Source organism: Anopheles gambiae, chromosome 3 (assembly GCF_943734735.2).
Source record: "Anopheles gambiae chromosome 3, idAnoGambNW_F1_1, whole genome shotgun sequence".
In the NCBI taxonomy this organism is placed as follows: domain Eukaryota; kingdom Metazoa; phylum Arthropoda; class Insecta; order Diptera; family Culicidae; genus Anopheles; species Anopheles gambiae.
Genome location: NC_064602.1, coordinates 70,726,670 through 70,751,748, shown reverse-complemented (window position 1 = coordinate 70,751,748; position 25,079 = coordinate 70,726,670). Strand labels below are relative to the sequence as shown.

General features: G+C 43.7%; 5 protein-coding genes across 5 annotated transcripts; all 5 read left to right on the top strand.

Moving 5' to 3' along the window:
- On the top strand, positions 1-8,095 carry LOC3291193 (sialidase). The gene is made up of 6 exons (XM_061656618.1): positions 1-110; positions 336-1,207; positions 3,470-3,481; positions 6,456-6,533; positions 7,112-7,220; positions 7,300-8,095. The coding sequence occupies exons 1-6, from the start codon at positions 18-20 to the stop codon at positions 8,002-8,004; spliced, it is 1,869 nt and encodes a 622-aa protein (XP_061512602.1). The 5' UTR covers positions 1-17; the 3' UTR covers positions 8,005-8,095.
- A 3,434-nt stretch (positions 8,096-11,529) lies between these two features.
- On the top strand, positions 11,530-13,877 carry LOC11175697 (peroxidase). Its single transcript, XM_003436844.2, has 4 exons — positions 11,530-11,933; positions 12,002-12,728; positions 12,790-13,120; positions 13,203-13,877. Exons 1-4 carry the CDS (start codon positions 11,561-11,563, stop codon positions 13,551-13,553), a joined length of 1,782 nt encoding a protein of 593 aa, XP_003436892.2. The 5' UTR covers positions 11,530-11,560; the 3' UTR covers positions 13,554-13,877.
- Positions 13,878-14,585: 708 nt separating this feature from the next.
- On the top strand, positions 14,586-16,705 carry LOC1271046 (peroxidase). The gene is made up of 4 exons (XM_309791.6): positions 14,586-14,965; positions 15,028-15,754; positions 15,817-16,147; positions 16,203-16,705. The coding sequence occupies exons 1-4, from the start codon at positions 14,611-14,613 to the stop codon at positions 16,569-16,571; spliced, it is 1,782 nt and encodes a 593-aa protein (XP_309791.6). The 5' UTR covers positions 14,586-14,610; the 3' UTR covers positions 16,572-16,705.
- A 1,358-nt stretch (positions 16,706-18,063) lies between these two features.
- On the top strand, positions 18,064-19,794 carry LOC133393159 (peroxidase-like). Its single transcript, XM_061656617.1, has 4 exons — positions 18,064-18,112; positions 18,181-18,907; positions 18,970-19,300; positions 19,368-19,794. Exons 1-4 carry the CDS (start codon positions 18,064-18,066, stop codon positions 19,749-19,751), a joined length of 1,491 nt encoding a protein of 496 aa, XP_061512601.1. The 3' UTR covers positions 19,752-19,794.
- Positions 19,795-22,901: 3,107 nt separating this feature from the next.
- Positions 22,902-25,042, top strand: LOC1271049 (meiotic recombination protein SPO11). The gene is made up of 5 exons (XM_309793.5): positions 22,902-22,987; positions 23,055-23,812; positions 23,883-24,357; positions 24,419-24,556; positions 24,629-25,042. The coding sequence occupies exons 1-5, from the start codon at positions 22,946-22,948 to the stop codon at positions 24,956-24,958; spliced, it is 1,743 nt and encodes a 580-aa protein (XP_309793.5). The 5' UTR covers positions 22,902-22,945; the 3' UTR covers positions 24,959-25,042.
- The last annotated feature ends 37 nt before the right edge of the window (positions 25,043-25,079 follow it).

Here is a 25,079-nt window from a genome sequence, read left to right as displayed (position 1 = left end):
AATATTGCTGCCCGCGGATGGAACAGTATCATTCAGGTGCTAAGCTCATCGACAGTAACACATCTTACCAGAACCAAAACCTCCAGTTTACGGGCATAATGGCATTCAAGGTAGGAGCTCACAGTGGTTGTGGTGTTTTAGTCCTGGACGAAGGACTACGAGCGATTTCGTTTTCTGTGAAGTGTTGTTTGTGCACAGCGTGCGAATCTTGCGGGTCTTGTGATCTAGTTGGCCTCTTTTAGTGGATTTAAGGATCGCTGGTGCGCGGTGTTATAATTGCAAGTGAAATAACGTAACTCTCTCCCTTTTCTCCCCCATTGTGTCGTTTCCCTCAGTTCGTCGTTTTCCTGGCGTCGCTGGCCGTCGCTAGCGCTGGATACCTGGAGGCTGACCATGCCGTCCAGTACGCCGCCCCGGTCGCTCACTACTCGCCGGCTTCGGCCGTCAGCTACAGCACCATCTCGCAGGCTGCCCCGGCCAAGCTGGCCTACGCCGCCCCGGTCGCCAAGACCGTGTCGTACGCTGCCCCGCAGGTGTACGCCGCCCCGCAGGTCTATGCCGCCGCTCCAGTGACGAAGACGTACGTCTCCAGCCCGGCCGTCGGTGCCACCCATGAGAGCACCATCCGCTCGCACGACAGCACCATCTCCCACTACTCCAAGGCCGTCGATACGCCGTACTCGAGCGTGCGCAAGTCGGACACCCGCATCACCAACGAGCTGCCCAAGTACGCTTATGCCCAGCCCGTCCTGGCCAAGCAGGTTGCCTATGCTGCTGCCCCGGCCGTCCACACCACCTATGCTGCCCCGGCTGCCGTCCACACTAGCTACGCTCATGCTGCCCCGGCTGTGACCTACGCCCATGCCGCTCCGGCCTACCAGACCTACGCTCATGCTGCCCCGGCTGCCGTCCACACCAGCTACACGCACGCTGCCCCGGCCGTTCACGCCACCTATGCTGCTCCGGCCGTCCAGACCTATGCTCATGCTGCTCCGGCTGTCCACACCACCTATGCTGCCCCGGCCGTCCACACCAGCTACGCTCATGCTGCCCCGGCCGTCCATGCCACCTATGCTGCCCCGGCTGCCGTCCAGACCTACGCTCATGCTGCCCCGGCCGTGCACACCTCCACCAAGACGCTGACCTACTCGCCGGCCGTCCAGGTTGCGCACACCACCTACGAGGACGCCCATGCCCATTATGCCTGGTAAGAAGGTTCTGTCTGAGCGAAACATCCTGAAGGAACAACAACAACAACCAACCGCTCAAAGCAACTATTTATTAGCACCACAAGACTAATTCAAACAAAACAAAACAAAAAAAAACGCCACCAGTTAAGTACACTGTCGCATTGTTGCGCTGTTACACTGTTTTTGCAAGCAATGCGTGCATTCAGTCTCTCTCTTTCATCAGAGAGAGTACATCTACCATCTCGAATGTGACCATTTGTTGAGTCGAAATACAATCTCGTACAAACTGAATCATATACTGTGCAGAATTTTGCTTGATGACATCCCAAAGATTACTTCACTCTCGAGTTTGTGTCCTTCAGTTTAATGATAAGGTGCAGGCTGTGTAGAACTGTTGCTGTATCGCGCCCGCCATTAGTGCAGGTAGGCAATTATCGATGTTGAAAGGAAGAGAAATTTAGCGTATTTCTGTAATGCGGGCGCAATCATATCACGGCGGTAGATTCATTATAATTGGATCTACCAAAGCTTGGAGTGTTTCACTCTCGCGGGTTGATTGACACATAGGGGCGGTTCTAGGGTGTGTAGCAATGGGGCAACATACTTAATACGAAAATAATGCTACGCATTTTCATTAAAAGAGCTGCGATTTCGAAATGTTGGTTTGTCAAAGCCAATTCACACCGTAATGATAGAATAATAATTACTCGAAAAAGAAAAGCTGCTGGCTTTATTGGAAAATGCCCTTCAACTCAAATAAACTTTCATTCGGACCAAACACTTTTATAGCCTTACAGAGAGCCAGTCTGAAACCTAGTTCATAGTACAGACGTCAACACAAGGGTTTTGTATTAGGGACGTCGAGTGTTCAAACCTTTGATGATTCAATAATACCGATCTTTTCGTTACTACATTACACAATGGTATTACTACTACGCATTTTTCTTCTTTTATGGCACAACAACCGTCGTCGGTCAAGGTCTGCCTATACCACTAATGGACTTGTCTTTCAGTGACTTTTGGATAACCCCCATAGCAGGATAGTCGTAGTGGACGTATGACGGCACGGTCCATTCGGAGTTTGAACTTATGATGGACATGTTGTTAAGTCGTACGAGTTGGCGACTGTATCACCAGATCGACCCCAATTCTAAGCATTACAGTGTTATAAAACACCATGCCATTAAGGCTGGGATAACGGATTCGCAGACGAAGGCCCGAGACCGTGAGCAATTTCGGACACTCCTGAAACAGGCCAAGACCGTACAGCGGTTGTAACGCCCCCGGATAAGTAAGTAAGTAAGGTAGAATCTGCAATTAATCAGGTAGCAGAACCAGTCAGTTAAAACAACGTTGCAAATGTATATATTGAAAAGCTTTAATTTTTTTTGTAAGAAGATTATTCGGCAAAGGTTAAATGAATTAGAATATCATTCCTTCAAATTGTACAAATCGATCGCTTCTTGACATTTAAGCATTAAAAGAGAAATAGGTTTGCTGAAAGGATCTTGATTATAATCTAATTTATCACCTTGTTCTTACGATCTGCCCTGTAAGACTTGCTTCTGTTTTATATCTTTTGCCGAATAGCTAGTAAGGTATGAAGGACATGTACGAAAATGTTGAAATAGATGCATTATAGCCTGGCATATAGGAACGACGCGGCGTTCGAATGGTAAGCCTTCCGGCTTCTGTATGATTCGATGGCTAGATTCCTATCCTAACCGTATCCACCTGGACTGTATATTCGATTACGTGGTCGGTCCGTCCAGTGTAATTTGACAAATTTTCATTTGACAGCTATAGAGTCCAAAGCAAGGTGTATGGATAATAGGAGGTGAAGTGCTTCAGAGCAAATTGACATTTCACGACTTGACATAACAATACTGGGGGCTCTGGTATTAAAATCGGGGAGGGCTGTAGGGGGGTATAGAAAATTGTATGCGATTTGACATAACAATACTCAATGATGGCGCCCGGCAAACGCGCTAACAATTCACCTCCTTAATAAAGACACCTTGGTCCAAAGTTACTTAGCAACTTATACAAAGTCCTTAGCAACTCATACAAAGTCCTAAGCAACCCATACTCCCTATCTGCCAATCTGCATAGAAATTGCCATCCACCATGGCTACCAAAATCAAAGCTAAGGACCCACCTGTAGTCTATCTAGGCATCTTGATTACGTGATAAAAATGCGTTTGTATCACAAGTATGACAGGCATGACTGCTTCTTGTGATATTCAAGACAACACAAATTCTTTGGTTTGCACATACAGTCTGTCCAAAAAGTATTCGTCTAGCTGAATATTTTGCACAAAAAGGCGAATTATGGCCACAATACGTATGGGGCGATAAAAGTAATGATGAGGTTTGATAAAGGGACCATCAATCAGCTAAAAAATAAGCATTGAAATAGTGCAATATCAACCAAAATACATAAAAAACTAAAAAAAGTCCTTTGATGGGCGCGCAAAAAGTATTCGTCCATCAGACTTTTGGCGTAACATGCGTATGAAAATAAAGGTTATGGAATCAAAAATGTCCTGGTCTTGTTTCTTACTGCATTTTTGACTATTGGTGACTACTTGCACAACGCAAGAATTCATTTGAACCTTTAAAAAGGCGTATTTTCGATCCACTCATCCTACAAGACTTGTTTCAATTATTCTCTGGTAGAATTATTGCATTTCCGGACTACGTGGCCAAGTTCCATTGACAAAATGGCAACTGATATCATATTGAGAGTCTACTAAATCATTTTCATCAGTTTGGTTTCAGCTGATTTGGCGTTTCGGGTAAATGACAATGCTCTGTATGTTCTCCAGCTCGACTGTTCTTGAAACATGTTATACATTTTAAGTAAAATTTCCCAGAACTGGAACTCAAAGTACTTAAAAACTGCATTAATATGTTTCCCCATCTCGTCTCCTATTATTTTGAATCATTTTTCTAGCTCACCTTACCTCACTGAGCCCTAGTATCATGACCCCATGATGCTACCGTTACACGAGATTTTGTTGTTGCATCTTAGTAGACTGTTTTCGCTATGGTAGACGTCGACCGTATGACCTTGGCGATTTAAATATGTTTTAATATGTAAGTAGAGCCTAATTTGACATAAATTCCTGTATTTTTTGATGCACCTTAACAGATTTGGCCACTTTCTGTGTATGGTATTATTTAAACAAAACATGTTTGTAACAACTCACCCATTCAAGCTATTACATGACCAGCTACGATGAAATGCAGCATGACCCATCAACCAAATGTGACCCATCTCTTTTCCTGATCTTATTGGCCATCACAAAATGCATTGATTCCTTGGTAAAATTTGATTTTTTGGACATTAAACCTCTTCTTTCGTTAGATTCTATCCCTTTCTACGCCCCTAACCATGTTCTTCGAAACCGCCCTCCCCTAGTGATCCCTTCCCGCCGAACTGCAGTGGTCCGTAATGACCCCCTTCTTCGTGCAATTCGTCGATTTAACTGTGTATATTCTATGTTTGATTTCAACCTTCCCTTATCCTCTTTCCGATCCCGCATCAGAACCCTCCATAATCCCGTGCTGCCTTAATTTTTAATTTTTAATTTTTAAATATTATTTTCTAAATTTTTTTTTCTCAAATTTTTGATAATTTGTGTTAATTTTTGTTAGGTTAGGAACATAGGTAATAAGTATTATTTAAGTATTTAATACTTAAATAAAATTAGTAATTTTTTTTTAAGTCATCAGTAGATTAATAATAATAATTTTATTTCACGTCTACGTAGTGTTTGTCCAGCGTAAATAATGAAAAAGCTATATGGACGAATACTTTTTGCGCGCCCATCAAAGGACTTTTTTTAGTTTTTTATGTATTTTGGTTGATATTGTACTATTTCAATGCTTATCTTTTAGCAGGATGTGTGTATTGATGGTCCCTTTATCAAACCTCATCATTACTTTTATCGCCCCCTTACATATTGTGGCCATAATTGGTTTTTTTTTGCAAAATATTCAGCTAGACGAATACTTTTTGGACTGACTGTATGTTACGTAGCTGAGATTAAAATCATTTCAAAACTATATACAGATAACTTTCGCCTTGACGCGTGGTGTATAACTAACTACTAGTTCTACACGGGTAAACTCTAGGGGTAGAAACTTAGTGGAGCTTAGTAGCTTAGTAAGGCTTTGTTTACTTAGCTTAGCTCAGTGAATAAATTCAAGCTCATAGAACAAATTTTGGGGTTCTTATTGCATGCTTTGTGAGTAATGATTTAGCAAAGTTTTTGCCAATAATTTACGTTGAACAATCGAGCTCAAAACAATAAAATCTATACCAAGATGAAGGGTAACTAAAAGTTTACTATATTGGTATATATTTAACAGCCCAAATTTATCATTTCTTTGATCGGTTGGCACATGTAAAATGAAGCTAATAACAAAAAATGCTTTTAAAATCTGCAATAAAGGACTCCACGATAAACCCAATCGGCGATAAGACGAATTGGAGGCAAATCGAAAGCATTAATTGAAAGTAAAGAAAAGATTGCTTGTGCAGAGACCGTTCCCGCGCATTACATAATGTCATGAAAAACAGCTGTCACGCTAATTAACTCTGCACTATTGCAGCAACAACAGGCAGCTTAAAAAGAACAGGAACAAACAAAAAAGCTATCCCAGAATTGAACCCTTTTTTTCTTAACGAAGCGTGAGAGAACGTATCAAACAAGCGGCAGAAGCAGAATATAGAACGGGGCAGTGCAGAGAGCTCATTATGAAAGAAATGTTAAATGTCAAGGCTGCGTTGACTCCATTGGTTGAGGGAGCAGTGGAGCAGCAGCACATATCGCGTTTATCTACAAATATTTAACAGCAACGACAACAACAACAACAACAAAAAGTAATAACCTTTTCGCAACCCTCCCGGCAGAGATTGTGTGTGTGTGTGTCCTTTCTCCCACGGTTAGGGGGGAAAAAATACAACAACTAATTTACCCATATCAGGAGAACACATTCATCATGCATGGCATTAACCAGCCACCAGGGCAGTTTGGTGAATGTGTTCAATTTCTATCGAATTTATTTCGAAGCCTTTGGCAATTGTCTTTGGTGGGATTGGTAAACAAAAAGATTGTTTAGCTTTAATTATTTATGCTTTCAGGTATTTTTTTTATTTAAAAAGGACACAATCTCAGATGAAGGCGTCGAACAACAACTCGATCTGTGAAAATGAAAAACATCACTTTAAAATGCCAAATCTCTTCCTTTTTCCAGAACGTGCGTCCACGCGTTACGCACGCCGCGATGTGTGATCGAGCTCCTGGAAGCGATCGAATCGCCCTACTCTACCCGGTAAGGATTATGGTGAAGGCGAAGGTAACCTTCCTTGAAAACGGGTTGGGTTGCTATGGTTTTGTTGGCTGGGTTTCCCTTCCCTTTTCCCGGCGAGGAGGGCTCTGGAGTCTTGCATGCAGCGTTTGCCCACCGCGAAACCTTCACCTTACTACACGTGCTTCCGCTCGTCCGCTTGCCGATCACGATCACCAAAAGCGGTACGCTCACTCACATACAAACACACACACACACAGTAGTGGTGGCCGTGGCCACTTTCCTGACGTATAATTGGGCGATGGACGTCGCGGCGATGGTTTTTGTCGCTTTATTTTTGCGCTTTATTCCACACCCGCGGCACAGATTTTGTGTGCGAGAAGGGTTGAAATGCAGCAGCTGCTGCAGCAGTGTGTGTTGCATTTCTTTGCCATTTTGTTTCCCCCTTTGTTTTCTGTCACTATTCCCCTGTCCTCCGCCCCAGGGGTGGTGCACCATTATCGCGTTCGCAAAATTCGTCCTCGCGTTGCTTCCCGGTTGCGCGAGCGCACGCACGGGTTTTTGTATAAATAATCGGGCCGTGGTACGAAACTGTATCATTGATCACTCAGCGTCTTCAGCAGCAACAGCAGCAGCAGCAGCAAGACACACTTCTTCGAGTATCCCGCCCAACAACCAACAACAAACCGCTTCAGCAAAATGGCATTCAAGGTGAGTGTCCTGCAGCAAAGGCTTGCCTGACTCCCGCGGGTACTAATCTTTTCGCTTGTCCTGATTACTCCTCGGACAGTTCGTCGTTTTCCTGGCATCGTTGGCCGTCGCTAGCGCCGGATACCTGGAGGCTGGCCATGCCGTCCAGTACGCCGCCCCGGTGGCGCACTACTCGCCGGCATCGTCGGTGAGCTACAGCACCATCTCGCAGGCTGCCCCGGCCAAGCTGGCCTACGCCGCCCCGGTCGCCAAGACCATCTCGTACGCCGCGCCGCAGGTGTACGCCGCGCCTCAGGTGTACGCTGCTGCCCCAGTCGCCAAGACCATCGTCTCCAGCCCGGCCGTCGGTGCCACCCATGAGAGCACGATCCGCTCGCACGACGGAACCATCTCCCACTACTCCAAGGCCGTCGATACCGCGTTCTCGAGCGTCCGCAAGTCGGACACCCGCATCACCAACGAGCTGCCCAAGTACGCCTATGCCCAGCCCGTCCTCGCCAAGCAGGTTGCCTATGCTACTGCCCCGGCCGTCCACACCACCTACACCCATGCCGCTCCGGCTGCCGTCCACACGACCTATGCCGCCCCGGCCGTCCACACTAGCTACGCCCACGCTGCCCCGGCCGCCGTCCACACCACCTATGCTGCCCCGGCTGCCGTCCAGACCTATGCTGCCCATGCTGCCCCGGTTGTCGCTACCGCCACCAAGACGCTGACCTACTCGCCGGCCGTCCAGGTTGCGCACACCACCTACGAGGATGCGCACGCTCACTACGCCTGGTAAGATGGGCATGACGTGTGGCGTGAGACACTTGGTCTTTTATTGTTTTGCGAAGCTGATACAATGATCCCCCATCGACCCACTTCCTCCGCAATCTATTTATTTGATTTTGTTGTTATGAACCTGCGTGTGTTCTTTCCCTCACTCCTCATTTTGTTTTCGGTATGTAAACCAATGCAGCGCAAACGTGGCGGTCTCACCTGTGGGGCGGTCGCTTTGCGGTGTTCAAAATAATACAACATCATAAAAAAAAGTTGGAAGTGTTTGTTGTGTTTTCTTGCTAAAGCGTTTGAACGTGTTGATAAGTCCGCTTATAGTTGAAACATTGAAAGAACATCGGACTTGCAAGTGTCTTTTAGTGATAGCATTAGCTCTGCCAGGACCACTAGGATCGAGTCTTTTAATTTCGGCTTCAGCTCATGCATCTCATACTTCATAAGATCAGAACTACAGGGAGTAAAATCTTCCACCCTTTCTACGTCATCTCCTTTCTCAAAATTAAATAATTAGGCCTAACAAGTTCTTCTACAAAGGAAGATTACACTCACTATTGAGGCATCAGAAGTAGTTGAGATGCTTCAAATTGAAACCAGTTGCAATGATTAGACTAGTGATGAGTGGTAAGTGAGATATCAACATTAGTGATGGGTCATGCGACTCAACAAACGGATCGACCCGGAGTCTGGTGCAGCTTGACCGGAATCGTTTCCGACCCGTGGGTGCAACGAGTTCGGTAGGCTCATACGAGTGCAGTGAGTTTAATAAGTTTGGTGGGTTCAAATGAGATCAGTACGATCATACGAGTTCGACAGGTTCATACGAGTTCATTAGATGTAGTAGGTTTGGTAGGTAAAAGCGACCAAGCCTACTAATCCTACTCAACTCGTATTAACCTATGGAACTCGTATAAACCTACCGAACTCGTATGAACCTATTAAACTCGTATGAACCTGTTAAACTCGTATGAACCTACCGAACTCATTGCACCCACGGGTCGTAATCGTTTATGCTTTGTTAAACCTACTGCACCTATTGAACTCGTATGAGCCTATTGTACTCATTGCACCCACAGGTCAGAGTCGCATATGCTTTGCTGAACCTACAGAACCTACTGACATCAAAATTACGACCCGGAGCGCTCCGTATTGTATGTGGATGGCTCCGACCCGGGAGGTTCTGGTCGACCTGCCCATCATTAATCAAAATAAAGGTATGATGTTCTCAAAATCTTTAATCTTCCACAACGTTTCACATCAATAGTAGGCCCACTTACACAAAACTCACTACACTCATTATAGTTTCAAACCATTTTGTAATTCTATGGTTGTCAATTGTAGTGAATTTCAAGAAGAGATTGGTTGATGAAACTTTAACAATAATAATACGATTGAGCTCAAAGTTCTTATAAAACAAAAAACCAAAAAAGGTTGATATTGCTGAACACAAAAATGAGCATTTATGTTTAAAAAATACAATAAGAAAATTTAATAAAAATGTTTTTTTTGCATACAATTCATATGAATGAGCAATATACAAATATAAATAATACATTAAGGTATCCTTTCTGCCAATGCGAATGTATGGCAGTATTGTGCAGTGTTGGGTACTCACACATTTTCAAAATTTACACCGGAATCCATTTGGTCTTTGTACTTTGCGATGCATAAATCAATTCCTTAAAATTATAAAACGGCATAAACACTTTGCAGTGGGCTTCTTCTAACTCCCTTCAACACAGTAATGAGAAAATAGCATACACATTTTTCTGCGAAAATCACTGGAAGTAAATAAAAAAAGTCTTCAAAGTAGGAAGAGCGACCGAATTCGAAGTGTCCGATTTTGAATACATAGCATTATATGTAAATGTTGGCATGAAATATGACAGTTGAATTCGACCCAATGTATAAGAGAAAATCGGAAGTTGTCTAAGTGATAAGGTCGATAAGCAAAAGTACGATCAATATAAAAACACGAAACTCAATACAGAAACCTAGAGAAATTAAAATCCAATAACATTGCAATAAGAATCATTTGTAGACAAATAACTCCAATATTGTAAATAGCGCCATCTATGAGGAAGTAGCAGAACTTGTTCATCATCTCCATATAGTTACACTAACTGGAACGAAAGGAATCATTTGTCTCTTTTTTATTGATACTGTCTAGCATGAGAAATTGTTATTGAGCATCGAATATTTCTTTTTGTAACAGTTTGTGGAAGAAACTGAATAGCCATTTTCCTAATATTATCAAGCAAGATATGTAATTTTATACAATCATAAGTGAAGGATTTTTTTTCTTTATTTGTATAGCCTCAGATTGGCCTTTTTCGCCTCTTTATAAGTGAAGGATGTTTGGACGTGTACAAATAGACCGTCTTGTACACCTTTCATCTTTTAAGGGCGGAATTGCACATGATTGTTTCAATATTATAGTACGCAGTCAAAATGACGCGGTGTAATCATCTAGAGGTATGACCACAATGGGTTTAAACATTTACTAAATAATGCATTCATTACACAAGCCTAACCCACCTGTCACATGTAAAACTCATCTGCCAAGTCCATAAGCGGCCAATTTAAAAGCAGATGTAGCAAACGTAACAAGTCTCAACAGATTTGTGGCCACACTCATGATCAAATCCCCAGAACTCTGGTCATTATTTTGACTTGCGAAGATTCCACGAAAAACGGAAAAACGGATACTACCGTTTCCGAGTAGCTTTGATTTCATATGCGTGTTGTTTACATCTAGACAAGCAGCTCTAGGTTGCACTGTTTGACGGTGTTTGTGCAACTGGCTCCTCATGAGTGTATGTGCTTCAACTTGTGCAAATCTCGTAAGTACGTGCTTCCCTCAGTGTACTACTATCAGCTTTCCTTAAAATTGTTTGTTTTTATCAGTTCCAAAAAATACATGTTTGGCATGACGCAAATCATGTAAACCGACATACTATTTGGCAATCGGGCTTGTTTTTACTTGTAGACACCCGTCCAGTAGGCACCAGTACAACAGAACATCTTAACTAATAGAACCACAAGGAAAGGCCTGACTTAACACGATGGCGCACTTGATGATGGTCCGACCCTTTCCCCTTCATAGGTACTTAAACAACTGCAGCTGAGTAAAGCTCCGTTACGCGAAATGTTCGTAGAACCCGCACGTACCATCAACAACATGTTCGTCATACACTGACACTGATGGCGCACAGTGGTGGAAAAATGTGTACTTCATCGTGCGTGAATATCGTATAGATTTATCTCCGACTTAGCCGTAAGTGTGTAGGTTTTATGAAGCTTTGATCCCTTTGATTTGATTTTATTTGAAGTCATTCATCTCTTTAATGCCAGAACTGTGTGATTTTCATTAAATAAACCACATTTATACCCACCAGTGTACCAGTCGCATATACATATATTGGTGAGGTACTGTATTCTGGCACGCTCATCGTTTGCAGATAAATTCGTAACAGACACTCGGTAAACAAATGCCCAAAAACAATCTCATATAAATGAGGGCATCCCACATGTTCACAGAAACCAGTTGATGTAAAACCGTGATGGTGAACAAAATGAAGCTTCACATGAAGCCTTGTGCAGTAGTGTTCCTTGTACTAAGCCTTGCGTTGAGCATTCCGCAGACGTTAGCGCAGTGTACAAGCAGCCTTTACCGAACGTACGACGGTAGCTGCAATAACGTTGTGAATCCTTCCTGGGGTGCTGCTAACACACCGTTCGTGCGTATTGTAAATCCGAAGTATGCCGATGGCAAGTCCACTCCACCCCTAGCAACGGATGGGAGTGAGCTACCGAACCCGAGGGTGCTTTCCGTTGAAGTGTTCCAGGAGGGCGTGCAGAACAGTCCAAGATTCTCGCTAGCAAACATGCAGTTTGGACAGATCGTGGCTCACGATATGGCCCTAACGCGTGGAGGTATTACAGATGCTTGTAGATTTGTATCCTAAACCAGAGCTTATCAATGTGTTTCAATGTGTTTACAGTTCGTGATCCATTACCGTGCTGTGCAAATGGTCGCCTTCAACCTAATCGTAGCCCAAGATGCTTTGCCATTCCGATATCTCCCGATGATCCCGTGTTTTCTGCGCGTGGAATAGATTGTTTGGGCTTGATCCGTACGTTTACGACATGTGACGAGAATCCTACGACTTGTACGCGCGCAGAGCAGATCAACGCCGTCACACACTTTCTCGACCTATCAGTCGTGTACGGAAACTCCGCACAAGAAGTACAAACTCTCCGAGAGCCCAACACCGGTCTGTTGAAGGTGGAGGTGCGTGACGGACAGGATTGGCCACCGAGACATCCGAACGCAAGCACAACCTGCACTTTAAAGACTCCCACAGAAGTTTGCTACCTTACCGGCGATGGACGAGCTAATCAGAGTCCTCAATTGGCGATACTGCAAATCACGTTCGTACGGGAACACAATCGTATCGCCAGACAGCTGAAGACGCTGAATCCAACCTGGCTGCCGGATAAACTGTTCGAAGAAGCGCGACGCATCAATATCGCCCAGTATCAGCACATTGTTTTTGAGGAGTGGCTACCGGCGTTTCTGGGTCGCAATTTTATGATCGAGCGGCAGCTTCTCTATCAGCCGGGGGTTGCAACGAATGATTACAGCCAAACCATTCATCCGGCGGTAATCAACTCTCACACGACCGCTGCCTTCCGATTCTTCCACTCCTCCATACAGGGATTTCTGAAGTAAGTAGAGTCAAGCATCAACACCAATGAGTTGTCAACTTAATTCTCCTCTTCATGCTAGACTCTACGAGGAAAGTCGTATCTCGATGTCCAAGGTCGATATCAACGATCACACCAACAATCCTACGATTTTGGAGCAAGCTTCTAGCCGATATCCCGACCTGCTTCGAGGTCTCACCACCCAACCAATGGGTCTCAATGATATTAGCCTAGATCCGGCGACCAAACATTTCCTCTTCCGCTTCAACAACATGTTCGGCACGGACCTTAAGTCGATCGACATCCAGCGGGGACGGGATCATGGACTCGGTGGATACAACGACTTTGTGTTTCTGTGCTTGAATCAACGTGCTACAACCTGGGAAGATTATAACCAGTTGCTAGTGCCAGGAGTGAGTGTTCCTTGTGACGATGTTGCTAAGTAAATGTCTAATAGTTCTTGATCCCCTTCTCCTCCGCTTTCTATTCATTAAGGCCGTCAACCTGCTCAGCATCTATTACAAATCAGTCAACGATCTCGATCTATCCGTCGGGTTGGCGTTCGAGAAGAAGATCGACGGTACGGAGTCGGGCATGGTGATGCGCTGCATACTGGCCGATCAGTTCCGGCGCACCAGGAAGGGCGATCGCTTTTTCTACCAAAACGGCAACCATTTCAACGCACGACAGTTGAGTGAGATTCGGAAGGCGAATATGGCGCGCATACTGTGCGATACGACCACCGATGTTACACGCATACAGTCGAGCGCATTTTTGCTACCTTCCACCACTAACCCGCTAGTGACGTGCAGTTCCTTACCGACTCCGAATCTTCGCGAGTTCTAGTGTTGTTAATAATTGGAGAATTGAAGAATATCTCTTATTGGCGACGGTGTAGCTTTGTAGCGGTAGAACATATATTTGCGGATGCAAAGATACAATTCGTACGCTAGCTAGAAGAAGTAATCTGCTGTAGGAAATTCTACCGAACCAGCTACAAAAATATAACCATCTTCTCATCCAACTGTCAATTGTTTGTTTTATATCCCTCTCTCTCTTGTTTTATATCCATAATACTTGTTTACTCAGAATGTGCTTTGCATTATGTTACAAACATTTGTGAACATCTTACCAATACAAATGCCTAATACAAACATGTATGCCGTTGAACTCTTTTTGTTAGAGTCTAACCCCTCGCCATCATTCTAATGAGAAAAGCCTATCGTATGATAATTGTAAAAATATGGTGTTTCAATCAGCGAAAATTTCTTCGCCATATCAGATTGTACTGTATTTGATGAGAACTGTTCAGAAGATATTCTTCTATCCACCCTTTAAATCTGATATATTCTTTAGCTAAACTAAATTGTACCATATATTTTACTTTGCACTCTTAGGACATGATGTCGTTTGCTATGCTCAAACAAACCTTGAGCTACAAAAATATCTCTCACGCGGAAATAAACTAAGCGTACAGACAGCTGTTCTAACTACACTGACATAGTACAGGTTCACGTGGCTCCCTCGATTGTATGCACAGCCGAACAAAAACAACGAAGTTCATTGGTACAGTAGAAAATGTCTATCCTAAAAACAAACTATGATTCGATTGGCATACTCTATACCCAAGTTTGAGGGATTTTCAAACCATCCGGTGAGTCGTGTTTGCATAGAGGCATGCAAAATTCTTTCGTTTCTGCTAGGACAGTACGTTGTACTTAAAGCAAATATTTGTCTACAACATTTCTACAAGCTTTCGAGTAAATATTTTGTATTGCCAATTCGTTAGTTATTCTTTTTTTCTTACACACAGTTCATCTTACAAAACAAACTGGCAAGTGTTTTTTCGATGGTATAAATAGGCATAGCAAGTCCCTAGCAGGACAGTAAAGTTGTGACAGCGATGAAGCTTCGTGTGAAATCTTTCGGGTTGTTTCTTCTAGTAGTGGTAGGAAGTCTTCAACAAGTTGCGGCACAGTGTCCCACCAACCCGTACCGAACATTCGATGGAACGTGCAATAACGTTCAGAACCCTTCCTGGGGTGCTGCTAATACACTGTTTGCACGGTTGATTCCTGCCAAGTATAGCGATGGACGATCGCAACCTGCTCTAGCCAAGGATGGTAGTGAGTTGCCCAACCCTCGAAAACTTTCGGTTGAAGTTTTCGATGAGGGCATACAAAACAGTCCGGAGTTCTCGCTGGTGAACATGCAGTTTGGACAGATCGTGGCTCACGATATGGCCCTAACGCGTGGAGGTAATATATCAAGTGGATAGTTGTACGCATAAACCTCTCTACGGTTCTCTCAATTTTGGCAGTTCGCGATCAGTTACCGTGTTGTGCTAACGGTCGCCTACAACCTAATCGCAGTCCAAGATGCTTTGCCATTCACGTATCTCCCGACGATCCCGTGTTTTCTGCACGTGGAATCGATTGTTTGGGTATGATCCGTACGCTGACCACGTGTGATGAGAATCCTGCTACCTGCACACGAGCTGAACAGATCAACGCCGTAACGTCGTTTTTGGACCTATCAGTCGTGTACGGAAACTCTGCCCAGGAAGCTCAAACGCTCCGAGAGCCCAACACTGGCTTTTTGAAGGTGGAAGCACGTGATGGACAGGATTGGCCACCAAGACACCCGAACGCAAGTACTACATGTACTCTTAGAACTCCCAATGATGCTTGCTATCTTACTGGCGATGGACGAGCTAATCAGAGTCCCCATCTGGCAATACTTCAAACTGCCTTCGTACGTGAGCACAATCGTATCGCCTTGGATATTCAACGTTTCAATCGTAATCTGTCGAACGAGGAAGTGTTTCAACGGGCCCGTCATCTCAATATCGCTCAGTACCAGCACATCGTTTACAACGAGTGGCTGCCAAACTTCCTTGGTCGAAGCTACATGTTGGAACAGCAACTGATTTACCCAGCGTCAACTGCAACGAACGATTATAGTGCCACCATCAATCCCTCGGTTATCAACTCCCATACGACCGCTGCCTTCCGATTCTTCCACTCCTCCATTCAAGGTGCTCTGAAGTAAGTACTATTACATACTATATCAAATTATTTTTTTATCCTGACTGTTCTATCCTTGAAAGACTTTACGAGGAAAGTCGCATATCTATGTCCAAGATCGATATCAACGATCACACCAACAATCCTACGATTTTGGAGCAAGCTGTTGATCGATATGCTGATCTACTTCGTGGTTTGACTACTCAACCGATGGGACTTCATGATACCAGTCTCGATCCTGCCACCAAGCATTTCCTCTTCCGCTTCAATAACATGTTCGGAACGGATCTTAAATCGCTCGACATCCAGCGTGCTCGCGATCATGGCCTACCCGGATACAATGATTTTGTGTTTTACTGCTTCCGACAGCGTGCTGCATCTTGGGACGATTATAACAAATTTTTACTACCAGAGGTGAGTTGTGAAAATTACTTATTACCATCTATTCAACGTAACGTTTGCTTTTTAGGCAATTGAGCTACTGAGTACGTACTACAAATCGGTTGATGATCTCGATCTGTCCGTGGGATTGGCGTTCGAGAAGAAGATCGACGGTACCCAGACTGGCAAAGTGATGCGCTGTATTATGAGCGAGCAATTTCTGCGCACTAGAAAGGGCGATCGCTTTTTCTACGAAAACGGCAACCTTTTCACACCTAGGCAGCTGACAGAAATTCGGAGGGCAAATATGGCACGCATTCTGTGCGACAGTTCCCGCTATAACGGTTTCCCAGCGGTCGTACAGATACAGCCTCTCGCCTTCCAGTTGCCTTCTAGCAAGAATCCATTGCGATCCTGCTTGACACATCCTACTCCTAGTACAAGTCAATTTATATAGACGATGTACGATCCTGGAATAGTAATGTACTTATTACATAACCTAGAAAAAGAGTGATAGTCAAGTGCGGCAATGGTTAAGAAAGAGCCTATGATAGTTGTCAATAAACCAAAATTATTCCACATAAATCCAAATTAATTCATAACATATTTACAGGCTTGGTCGACCAGCAATGAAATTATGATCATAATCGGACTACTGAAGCCCAGTAGCTTCAAACCTAGTGAGCCTAGTGAGTGGAAAAAGGAGCTCGTCAAACAACTTAGGTGTGTCTTTGCCACCAACTCTCATGACTGAAACGAAGCTCAAATTAGCTCACGTACACAACTGAGATGATCAGAGGTGAGACTCAAACAGTTGGTGGACCAATCACATGCTTGGTGACATTTTGTTAAGCACCCAACTCTTGATCACTCGCTCGGTCACGACATTCTCAGTCGGTGATCATCACCGGTTGGCCGGTCTGGTGGTACAGTCGTCGGTTTACTTAAAGCTATCCGTTAATTTTATTGCCTGTTACAAATGTGGTTTTGGTTAGAGCTCTTTATAAAGGTTAGTATTACTAAGAAATTTTAAAAGTTTACACTGGCAATCGCTGTTTGTTTAGAGGCTGGTGTCGATGCTGTGGACTGGTCTCAGTGCGTCACAGACAATGGAATAAACAATTTTCAAACCACATCCTTGCAAATTCTACTTGCAGTTTGTGTGTTATCAATTAAGTAAAGTTTAACATTAAAATATCCGATCATCAGTTGGATACAAAATTGAAAACTGCACGATCTTAAATTGTTGGATTTAAGATTGGCAGATGTTTTCCATTTTTCAAGAAATACAAGGTACATGATTTATCAACACTTCACTAGACGGCACATGGTACTAAAACAAATATCATGGGTGTAAAAAAACAAGGTCTGTTTTGGTTGAGAAAAATTGCAGTCTCAAGTAACTGTCGACGGTGACTGTCGATAAGTGGAAGACGTCATATGCAATACCAATATTTGATACTGATGTTGTTTTCTAATGTGCCAAAATCCGTTTCTGTAGACGTTCGACTGTTTTTCTCAAGTATTATGTACAGTATTATGGCTGGTTGGAAGAAATGACCTTGAACAGAAAAGGCGTTTTTTCCGAAGGTATATAAAATGAAACAACAGATGTAAAGTAGATCAGTTGAATTGTGACAGCGATGGAGCTTCGTGTGAAATCTTTCGGGTTTTTTCTTCTAGTAGTGACAGGAAGTCTTCAACAAGTTTTGGCACAGTGTCCTAGCAACCCGTACCGAACATTCGATGGAACCTGCAATAATATTCAAGTCCCGTCCTGGGGTGCCGCTAATACACTGTTTACACGGTTGCTTCCACCTAAATACAGTGATAGAAGATCTCGGCCAGCATTAGCCAAGGATGGTAGTGAGTTGCCTAATGCCCGACTGCTTTCGGTTAAAGTTTTCGATGAGGGTGAACAGAACAGTCCGAAGTTCTCGCTGCTTAACATGCAGTTTGGCCAGATCGTGGCTCACGATATGGCCCTAACGCGTGGAGGTAATGTCAAGAACGAAAGTTGATAAACAGACATAAGTCAAAGCTTCTTTCCTACTCATCCTTCATAGTTCGTGATCAGTTACCGTGCTGTGCCAATGGTCGCTTACAGCCTAATCGCGACCCGAGATGCTTTGCCATTCCCGTATCTCCCGATGATCCCGTGTTTTCTGCCCGAGGAATAGAGTGCTTGAGTATGATCCGTACCCTCACCAACTGCGATGAGAATCCCTCTAACTGCACAAGGGCAGAGCAGATCAACGCCGTAACGTCGTACTTGGACCTATCCATCGTATATGGGAACTCCGTTGAAGAAGCTCAAGCACTCCGGGAGCCTAACACCGGTTTCTTGAAAGTTGAAATACGCGATGGTCAAGATTGGCCACCGAGACATCCGAGCGCAGGTGCCACCTGTACCTTGAAAACTCCCAATGATGCTTGTTATCTCACTGGCGATGGACGAGCAAATCAGAGTCCTCATCTCGCAATACTTCAAACCGTCTTTGTACGGGAACACAATCGTATTGCCAGGGAAATGCAACGTCTTAACGGTAATTTGAACAACGAAGAAGTGTTTCAACGGGCTCGTCATCTCAATATCGCTCAGTACCAGCACATCGTGTACTATGAGTGGTTGCCAAACTTCTTGGGTCGAAGCTACATGTTGGAAAATCAATTGATATATCAACCAAGATCTCTAACGAACGATTACAATGCCTTTATGAATCCTTCGGTTATCAACTCCCATACGACCGCTGCCTTCCGATTTTTTCACTCCTCGATACAGGGTACGCTGAAGTAAGTACTTTCAGGTACTATTTTAAATGAATTTTTTATACGAACTGTTCTATTTTCTATAGACTTTACGAGGAAAGTCGCATATCCATGGGCAAGATCGACATCAACGATCATACCAACAATCCTACGATTTTGGAGGAAGCTTCCGATCGATATGCTGATCTACTTCGTGGTTTGACTACTCAGCCGATGGGACTTCATGATACCAGTCTCGATCCTGCCACCAAGCATTTCCTCTTCCGCTTCAACAACATGTTCGGAACGGACCTTAAATCGCTCGACATCCAGCGTGCTCGCGATCATGGCCTACCCGGATACAATGATTTTGTTTTTTACTGCTTCCAAGAGCGTGTTGCAACTTGGAATGATTACAACAAACTTCTACTACCTGAGGTAAGCAGCAGCTGTTGTCTAAATATCTTTCCTGATCTATTTAACATATGTTTGTCTTACTCTTCAGGCAATTGAGCTACTGAGCACGTACTACAAATCGGTTGACGATCTCGATCTGTCCGTCGGGTTGGCGTTCGAGAAGAAGATCGACGGTACGCAGACTGGCCAAGTAATGCAGTGTATTATGGGCGTGCAGTTCCGACGTACTAGAAAGGGTGACCGGTTTTTCTACGAGAATGGAAACTATTTCACTAGTACGCAAGTGACAGAAATTCGCAAAGCAAACATGGCACGCATTCTGTGTGATACTGCCCGTGTAAACCGTGTGATAGCAGTCACACAGATGCAGCCTGCCGCATTCCTGCTGCCATCAAGCACAAATCAGTTGCGATCATGCTTTTCAAATCCCACTCCTAGTATAAGAGAATTTATACAAACAAAGTACGATTAGGCGTCATCCATCAATTACGAAACGTGGATAGGGGGGAGAGGGAGTGTTCTCAAACATTACGATTTGTTGCATGGAGGAAGGGAGGGTGGGAGGCCAGTTTTGTTACTTTTGTTACATAACATTTATACATTTATACATAACAAACTATTTTTATAACATATTATTTTGCGATAATTTTTAAACATTTCAACATTGTTCATCGGCAATCGTAGTTCGCGTCAATCACAGATTTTTTTAGCGGAAATCGCAAAATATTTTTGCGACAAATGCAGATTTTTATGTGACAATCGCAAAATAGTTTTAAATGATTACCATTTTTTTTTTTTTGAAAAAAATCCAAAATATTGGGATATGGGGTCACATTCCGTTACGTAATTTTTTAGCGGGAGATTCTTTCAATGTTAAGGTTTGTGAGAAAAGTGAGAGAGGAAGTCGAAAGTTTTAGCGTTATATAATTGATGGATGACGCCTTAAGAGAAAGATCAATAGCCAGCTACAGATGTTTCTGAACCTGTTCTTATTTAAGGACATTTGCTCAGTTGTTAGCATTATGATCCGCGCACTAAGGCACTGCTATGTTGGAACCAAATAATGCCTAAGCAACTTTAAAAAAAAAGTCCTTTTACAACTACGCGCTTCGAACAGCGCAATCAACGAAACGGATGATTTACCCTTACCATTCGATACTTTACTTTTAGACTAATAATAATATATGATTTAAATTTTAGTTGGAATCGACTCCGGCTAGCTTCACAGTTGTTTTGGAATCGATTCCGTATATTAGGTTCAGAATCAGTTTTCGGAATCGACTCTGGAATCGCCTCCGGAATCACAATTGGCTACGGAATGGGCTTTGCAATCACAGTGGGCTTAGTTTTAGCATCTTAATGAGAAAAGGTGTTTGGGTTCTAGGCTACAACGATTTTATTGATAGCCTCAAGTAATCTAAAATTACTTGTAGGGGAAGGTAGGTAAAGACGGACACTGCGGGTAAGATGGACACTTCTCATAAATGCATGAAAAAGGTAATTTTCGTGTAATTCAACAATGTAGAATCCAAACTGAAGGTAAAACAACACATTTGAGAACATTTTTTGTGTAATATAAGCGAAATTGGTTAAATTCACGAACAAAACAAATTTTCAATCGTGCGCACCTTTGTGGATCTAATTTGATTATTGCGGGTCTTAAGCTCTTTATCTTGCATTGTTTATATTTTCGGAAGTTTTATTACATGAACGATTTGTCATGATGGTAAAGCAAAAAACTGGCGAAAGAACGAGAATGAAAGCAATACAAAATCTTGTTTTCTGATGGTTTAAATATCCTGACACCATAGCGGGAAAGACGGACACTTTGTCATAGGGAAAGATGGACACCGAATTTGTTGAGTTATTTTACTTCTTATATCAATTGGTGATAAAAATATTTCTTCAAACACCTTAAATAAGGGTATTTTGAAGATATAAACCATTACGCAACTAGAAAAAGTAATAAATAAGCGAGAAATGAAACACCGGTCAAAATAGCAGTCATGCGTTATGATATTACTCGCTCGACGCTGATGAGGTTCTTCACGAAATCCAATATTTTGTCACGACTTGGACAACTTTAATAAAAAAAAAGACAAAGTACAGATATCAAATCGTTCAGGAATAGATGAGAGATTCTATGGGTTTACAGATATCAAAAAGTTCAATCTTCAATGTAAGAAATGGCTGGACCTATTAACAAGTCCCTCAAATATGCTGTGGTCGCGGACTTTCCGCGGAATAATTTTCTATAGCGAAGTTTTAAATTGTTGTTCTGTAAGCTGGTGCAACCTCCACTGTTAGTGCCCGATATTAAAAAAAGATGCCTTAGATTCTGCATTCTACGTTCTATTAGAAGCGATGCTAACAATTCCTAAATTCACGGCTGAATGAATCGTTGTTGCAATTGGCCAATAATTGGTTTATAAACGTACCAGGACGTGGAAAGCGATGGATATTGTTAAAATACTGTAAAACTCTTTACTTTCCTACGTTTTCTAAAGGTGTCAATCTTACCCTTCATGGTGTCCATCTTTCCCATATCAGGTGTCCGTCTTACCCGAACATTCCAAAACTGCACGAAAAAAATCATGTTTTTCATTCATGAAAAAAAAAAACGCAAAAATCAATGGAAACTTAAAAGTTTCAACACATTTTCTGATAAAACATGAGTGTAAGATAATGTATGCGTATTTTCATGGTTGTTGCACCTATATATCCTTAGATTTTGACCATTTCCCTTAACGTGTCCGTCTTTACCTACATCCCCTAAACGATTCATTCTCATGTACTTTCCGGGACTGATTGATTTCGCCTCGAAAACTTCTGATTTCAATTCCTAAAGTGAGTCAATTTGAATTCCGGAATCAATTCTATTTATTTTATCGAAGCAGATTGCGATTCCCAGGTCAATTCCGACTACGGAGTCATCTCCATAACAGGTTCGGCATTCGGAATCGATTTCAGAATCGGAATCGGCTCCAGAATTGATTGCGAACACCGAATCTGCATCGGGTAGATCCTGTTCCGAGCTCTCGCCACTTCTTTGGACAGTTATTCCCATTTTTGCTATGGCTAGTATTTCAGCATACATTTAGATTTAGAAGATAACATTTTTTTAAAGGCAAGACCAAGGACATAAACATATAAGGACAGTTTCTACCGCTGCTTGTACAGCTGTATAAAAAAAACGAGTATTTAAATGCCACGATCTAGGAAACAGTTTTTCTTAGAAACGACTACAGTATTCTAATAATGCAGTAGCACATGGGAGTTCTGTTATTTAAAAATGCCTTTAAATCTATAGTTCAGGTATACCCCTAACAACAATTTTCATCGCCAAAAATACGAATTTTGATTGATAAGAGATACACGTGTAGATAACAATTGCGATCAAAATTTGCAAAACAATTGCAAACCGAACATCCTGCACGCTCTTATCGTAACGGTTTCATTGTTCAAAAATGCAATATGGCGCGTTAGCGTAACCGTAGCTCCTCCGCCGCCTGCTGCTGTTCAAAGGATGCTTGGATTCGAATTCACCTATCGGTTAGTTCAACCTAGTCGCTCCATCGGGAAGGAACCACAGTCTAAGCTTATTTGCATATTCTTAATCAGTAAATTTATAATACATCAACTTACCTTGTAAAAACAGCTTGAAGCATGATGTCGTCTAGCATTGCGGATTTCTTCAAGGATGTTGAGGTAACGGAAATGAGACACACACTTGTACCGTTATCGGAGTGTTACTGTTTTCTTTTCCGTCCCCTAGGAAAGCAACCAATCCTTCTCCAGCACTCCGAGCAGCATCCTGCTGCCCTCCGATTTGGCCTCAAACCTGGATGAAAGCTCCTCCGACCAGCTGCAGTTAGAATCACCCGCCTGGGATGAGAACATTGTCGAGCTGTTTAAAGAATTTGCCGACAACAACGACACAAAAGAGGAGCACCAAAACAACCAGCAAACTGTTGCAGTAAACGCCACTTCCACTACCGTTCACAACGATTGTTCACAGGAAAGATCACTAAAACCAGCAAACGCATTCCTATTTGAGGACGATTTACTTGAAACAGCCACACAAAAGCAGAAAAATGAACACGCGTCGTACGAAACTCATTGTTTTGTGCCTTCAAGTACGGAAAATATCAACCACAGTCCATCACAGCCTGCTGCTGCTTCACAGCACAGCCCACACGGCATAGCAACGGGCCACCACACGCATACCGAGCAGCGCGCACTCGATAACGACTGGAACACGCACACACAGTACAGTGCGGACCGGTTGGTGGACGGTTGGGAAGATTCCGGGTTTGACGAAAGCACGAAATCAGCGCAGGCAGAGGGACCGCTGTCAGCGCCGCTACTACCGGAGGAAGAGGAGGGAAGCCAACTGTCCGAACGGCATCGCGAGATACAGACGAAAATAGTCGACCTGCTGCAGCAAATCGAACGCTGCGTTACCGAAGGCATCCCGCTGCCAATCCGGCGTAGTAAGGCACGCTGGGAAACGTGCAAGATCGAGAACGGAATGTAAAGTGTATCGCAAGGACACGGGTCTCTTTTTCCCTGAACTACATTCTCGTGATTTCTTTTTTTTTAGTCTCCAAACGATCGAACCCTCGCAGGACGGACGAACGATCCGGCCGTGGAACACACGGCGCCTACAGCTGATGGTGCAGCTGTTGGCCACCATCTACCAGCTGCTTACTACCGGCTCGAGCTGCACGAAGCGGGAGCTTTACTATCTGCACCTGGAGCTAGCGCAAACACCGGCCTATACGTACGCTACGCTCGAGGACGTCTGTGCGCTGCTCGATGCCGACCCGTGGGAGCTGCACGTGTACAACACCTCGAAAGGGTTGATCGCGGGCCCGATAGTACTCACGCTGAGCGATGGACAGCGGATCGATTGCAATGGTCGATGGGGCACGGCAGTGCCGCTGGATGTCGGGAGCGTGACGGAGATCCGACTAGCGGCCAAGCTGGTGCTGGTCGTTGAGAAGGACACCGTCTTCAAGCGACTGCTGGAGGATGGCATTTTGAGCACATTTCCCGACACACTCGTGCTAATAACGGTAGAGGGGAAAGTTTGTTTTAAAAGAGGGTTATGGTATGATAATACATGCGCTATTGCAGGCCAAAGGATATCCGGATGTTTCAACGCGACTGCTGCTGAAAAAGATTTCCGACTGGACGCATGTGCCCATCTACGGACTGATGGATGCCGATCCGCATGGAATTGAAATCTTTTGCGTCTACAAATTTGGCTCACTGGTATATTTTTTCTGAATCCTTTTTGTTCTCAATTCACCACCTCTCACTCATCCGCCATCCCTCCCTACACAGGCAATGGTGCACCAGCAACGATCGTTGGCCGTGCCGACCATGCGCTGGATAGGACTGTTCCCGTCCGACATTGAGCTGCTCGGGCTGCAGGGTGTTCCGCTGCGGGAAGGTGAGCTGAAGCGCATCGAGCAGATGACCAAGCGCCCGTACACCGAGGGACACATACAGCGGGAGCTGCTGTTGCTCCGTCAGCTCGCGACCAAGGTGGAGATTGAGAGTCTGTACAACATTGCGTCTGATTTCATTACCACCGTCTATCTGAAGGGTAAGCTGAAGGAATGCATTAGTTTGAGGCAAAATGTGGAGGAGGAACGTTCTGTGCGGCGTTGAGGACACTATCTGTCATCATGCGCAGAGTATTTAGCATAAAATAGTATAAGAATATCTCTTACTAAACATCTTCGTATCATTTTTTATGGTGAGTTGGCATTAACTCCCAGTGGATTGGCTC

What these genes read in the sequence shown, in the direction of transcription:
- LOC1271049 (XM_309793.5), top strand. Translation starts at nt 22,946, where the DNA reads ATGATGTCGTCTAGCATTGCGGATTTCTTCAAGGATGTTGAG. An exon ending in ATTTCTTCAAGGATGTTGAG is followed by an intron (nt 22,988 to 23,054) that starts GTAACGGAAATG and finishes TCCGTCCCCTAG; the next exon opens with GAAAGCAACCAATCCTTCTC. An exon ending in ACACACTCGTGCTAATAACG is followed by an intron (nt 24,358 to 24,418) that starts GTAGAGGGGAAA and finishes GCGCTATTGCAG; the next exon opens with GCCAAAGGATATCCGGATGT.
- LOC1271046 (XM_309791.6), top strand. Translation starts at nt 14,611, where the DNA reads ATGAAGCTTCGTGTGAAATCTTTCGGGTTGTTTCTTCTAGTAGTGGTA. An exon ending in TATGGCCCTAACGCGTGGAG is followed by an intron (nt 14,966 to 15,027) that starts GTAATATATCAA and finishes CAATTTTGGCAG; the next exon opens with TTCGCGATCAGTTACCGTGT. An exon ending in ACAAATTTTTACTACCAGAG is followed by an intron (nt 16,148 to 16,202) that starts GTGAGTTGTGAA and finishes TTTGCTTTTTAG; the next exon opens with GCAATTGAGCTACTGAGTAC.
- LOC11175697 (XM_003436844.2), top strand. Translation starts at nt 11,561, where the DNA reads ATGGTGAACAAAATGAAGCTTCACATGAAGCCTTGTGCAGTAGTGTTC. An exon ending in TATGGCCCTAACGCGTGGAG is followed by an intron (nt 11,934 to 12,001) that starts GTATTACAGATG and finishes ATGTGTTTACAG; the next exon opens with TTCGTGATCCATTACCGTGC. An exon ending in ACCAGTTGCTAGTGCCAGGA is followed by an intron (nt 13,121 to 13,202) that starts GTGAGTGTTCCT and finishes CTATTCATTAAG; the next exon opens with GCCGTCAACCTGCTCAGCAT.
- LOC133393159 (XM_061656617.1), top strand. Translation starts at nt 18,064, where the DNA reads ATGCAGTTTGGCCAGATCGTGGCTCACGATATGGCCCTAACGCGTGGA. An exon ending in TCGATACAGGGTACGCTGAA is followed by an intron (nt 18,908 to 18,969) that starts GTAAGTACTTTC and finishes TATTTTCTATAG; the next exon opens with ACTTTACGAGGAAAGTCGCA. An exon ending in ACAAACTTCTACTACCTGAG is followed by an intron (nt 19,301 to 19,367) that starts GTAAGCAGCAGC and finishes CTTACTCTTCAG; the next exon opens with GCAATTGAGCTACTGAGCAC.
- LOC3291193 (XM_061656618.1), top strand. Translation starts at nt 18, where the DNA reads ATGGAACAGTATCATTCAGGTGCTAAGCTCATCGACAGTAACACATCT. An exon ending in GAATCGCCCTACTCTACCCG is followed by an intron (nt 6,534 to 7,111) that starts GTAAGGATTATG and finishes ACTGTATCATTG; the next exon opens with ATCACTCAGCGTCTTCAGCA. An exon ending in TCAGCAAAATGGCATTCAAG is followed by an intron (nt 7,221 to 7,299) that starts GTGAGTGTCCTG and finishes CTCCTCGGACAG; the next exon opens with TTCGTCGTTTTCCTGGCATC.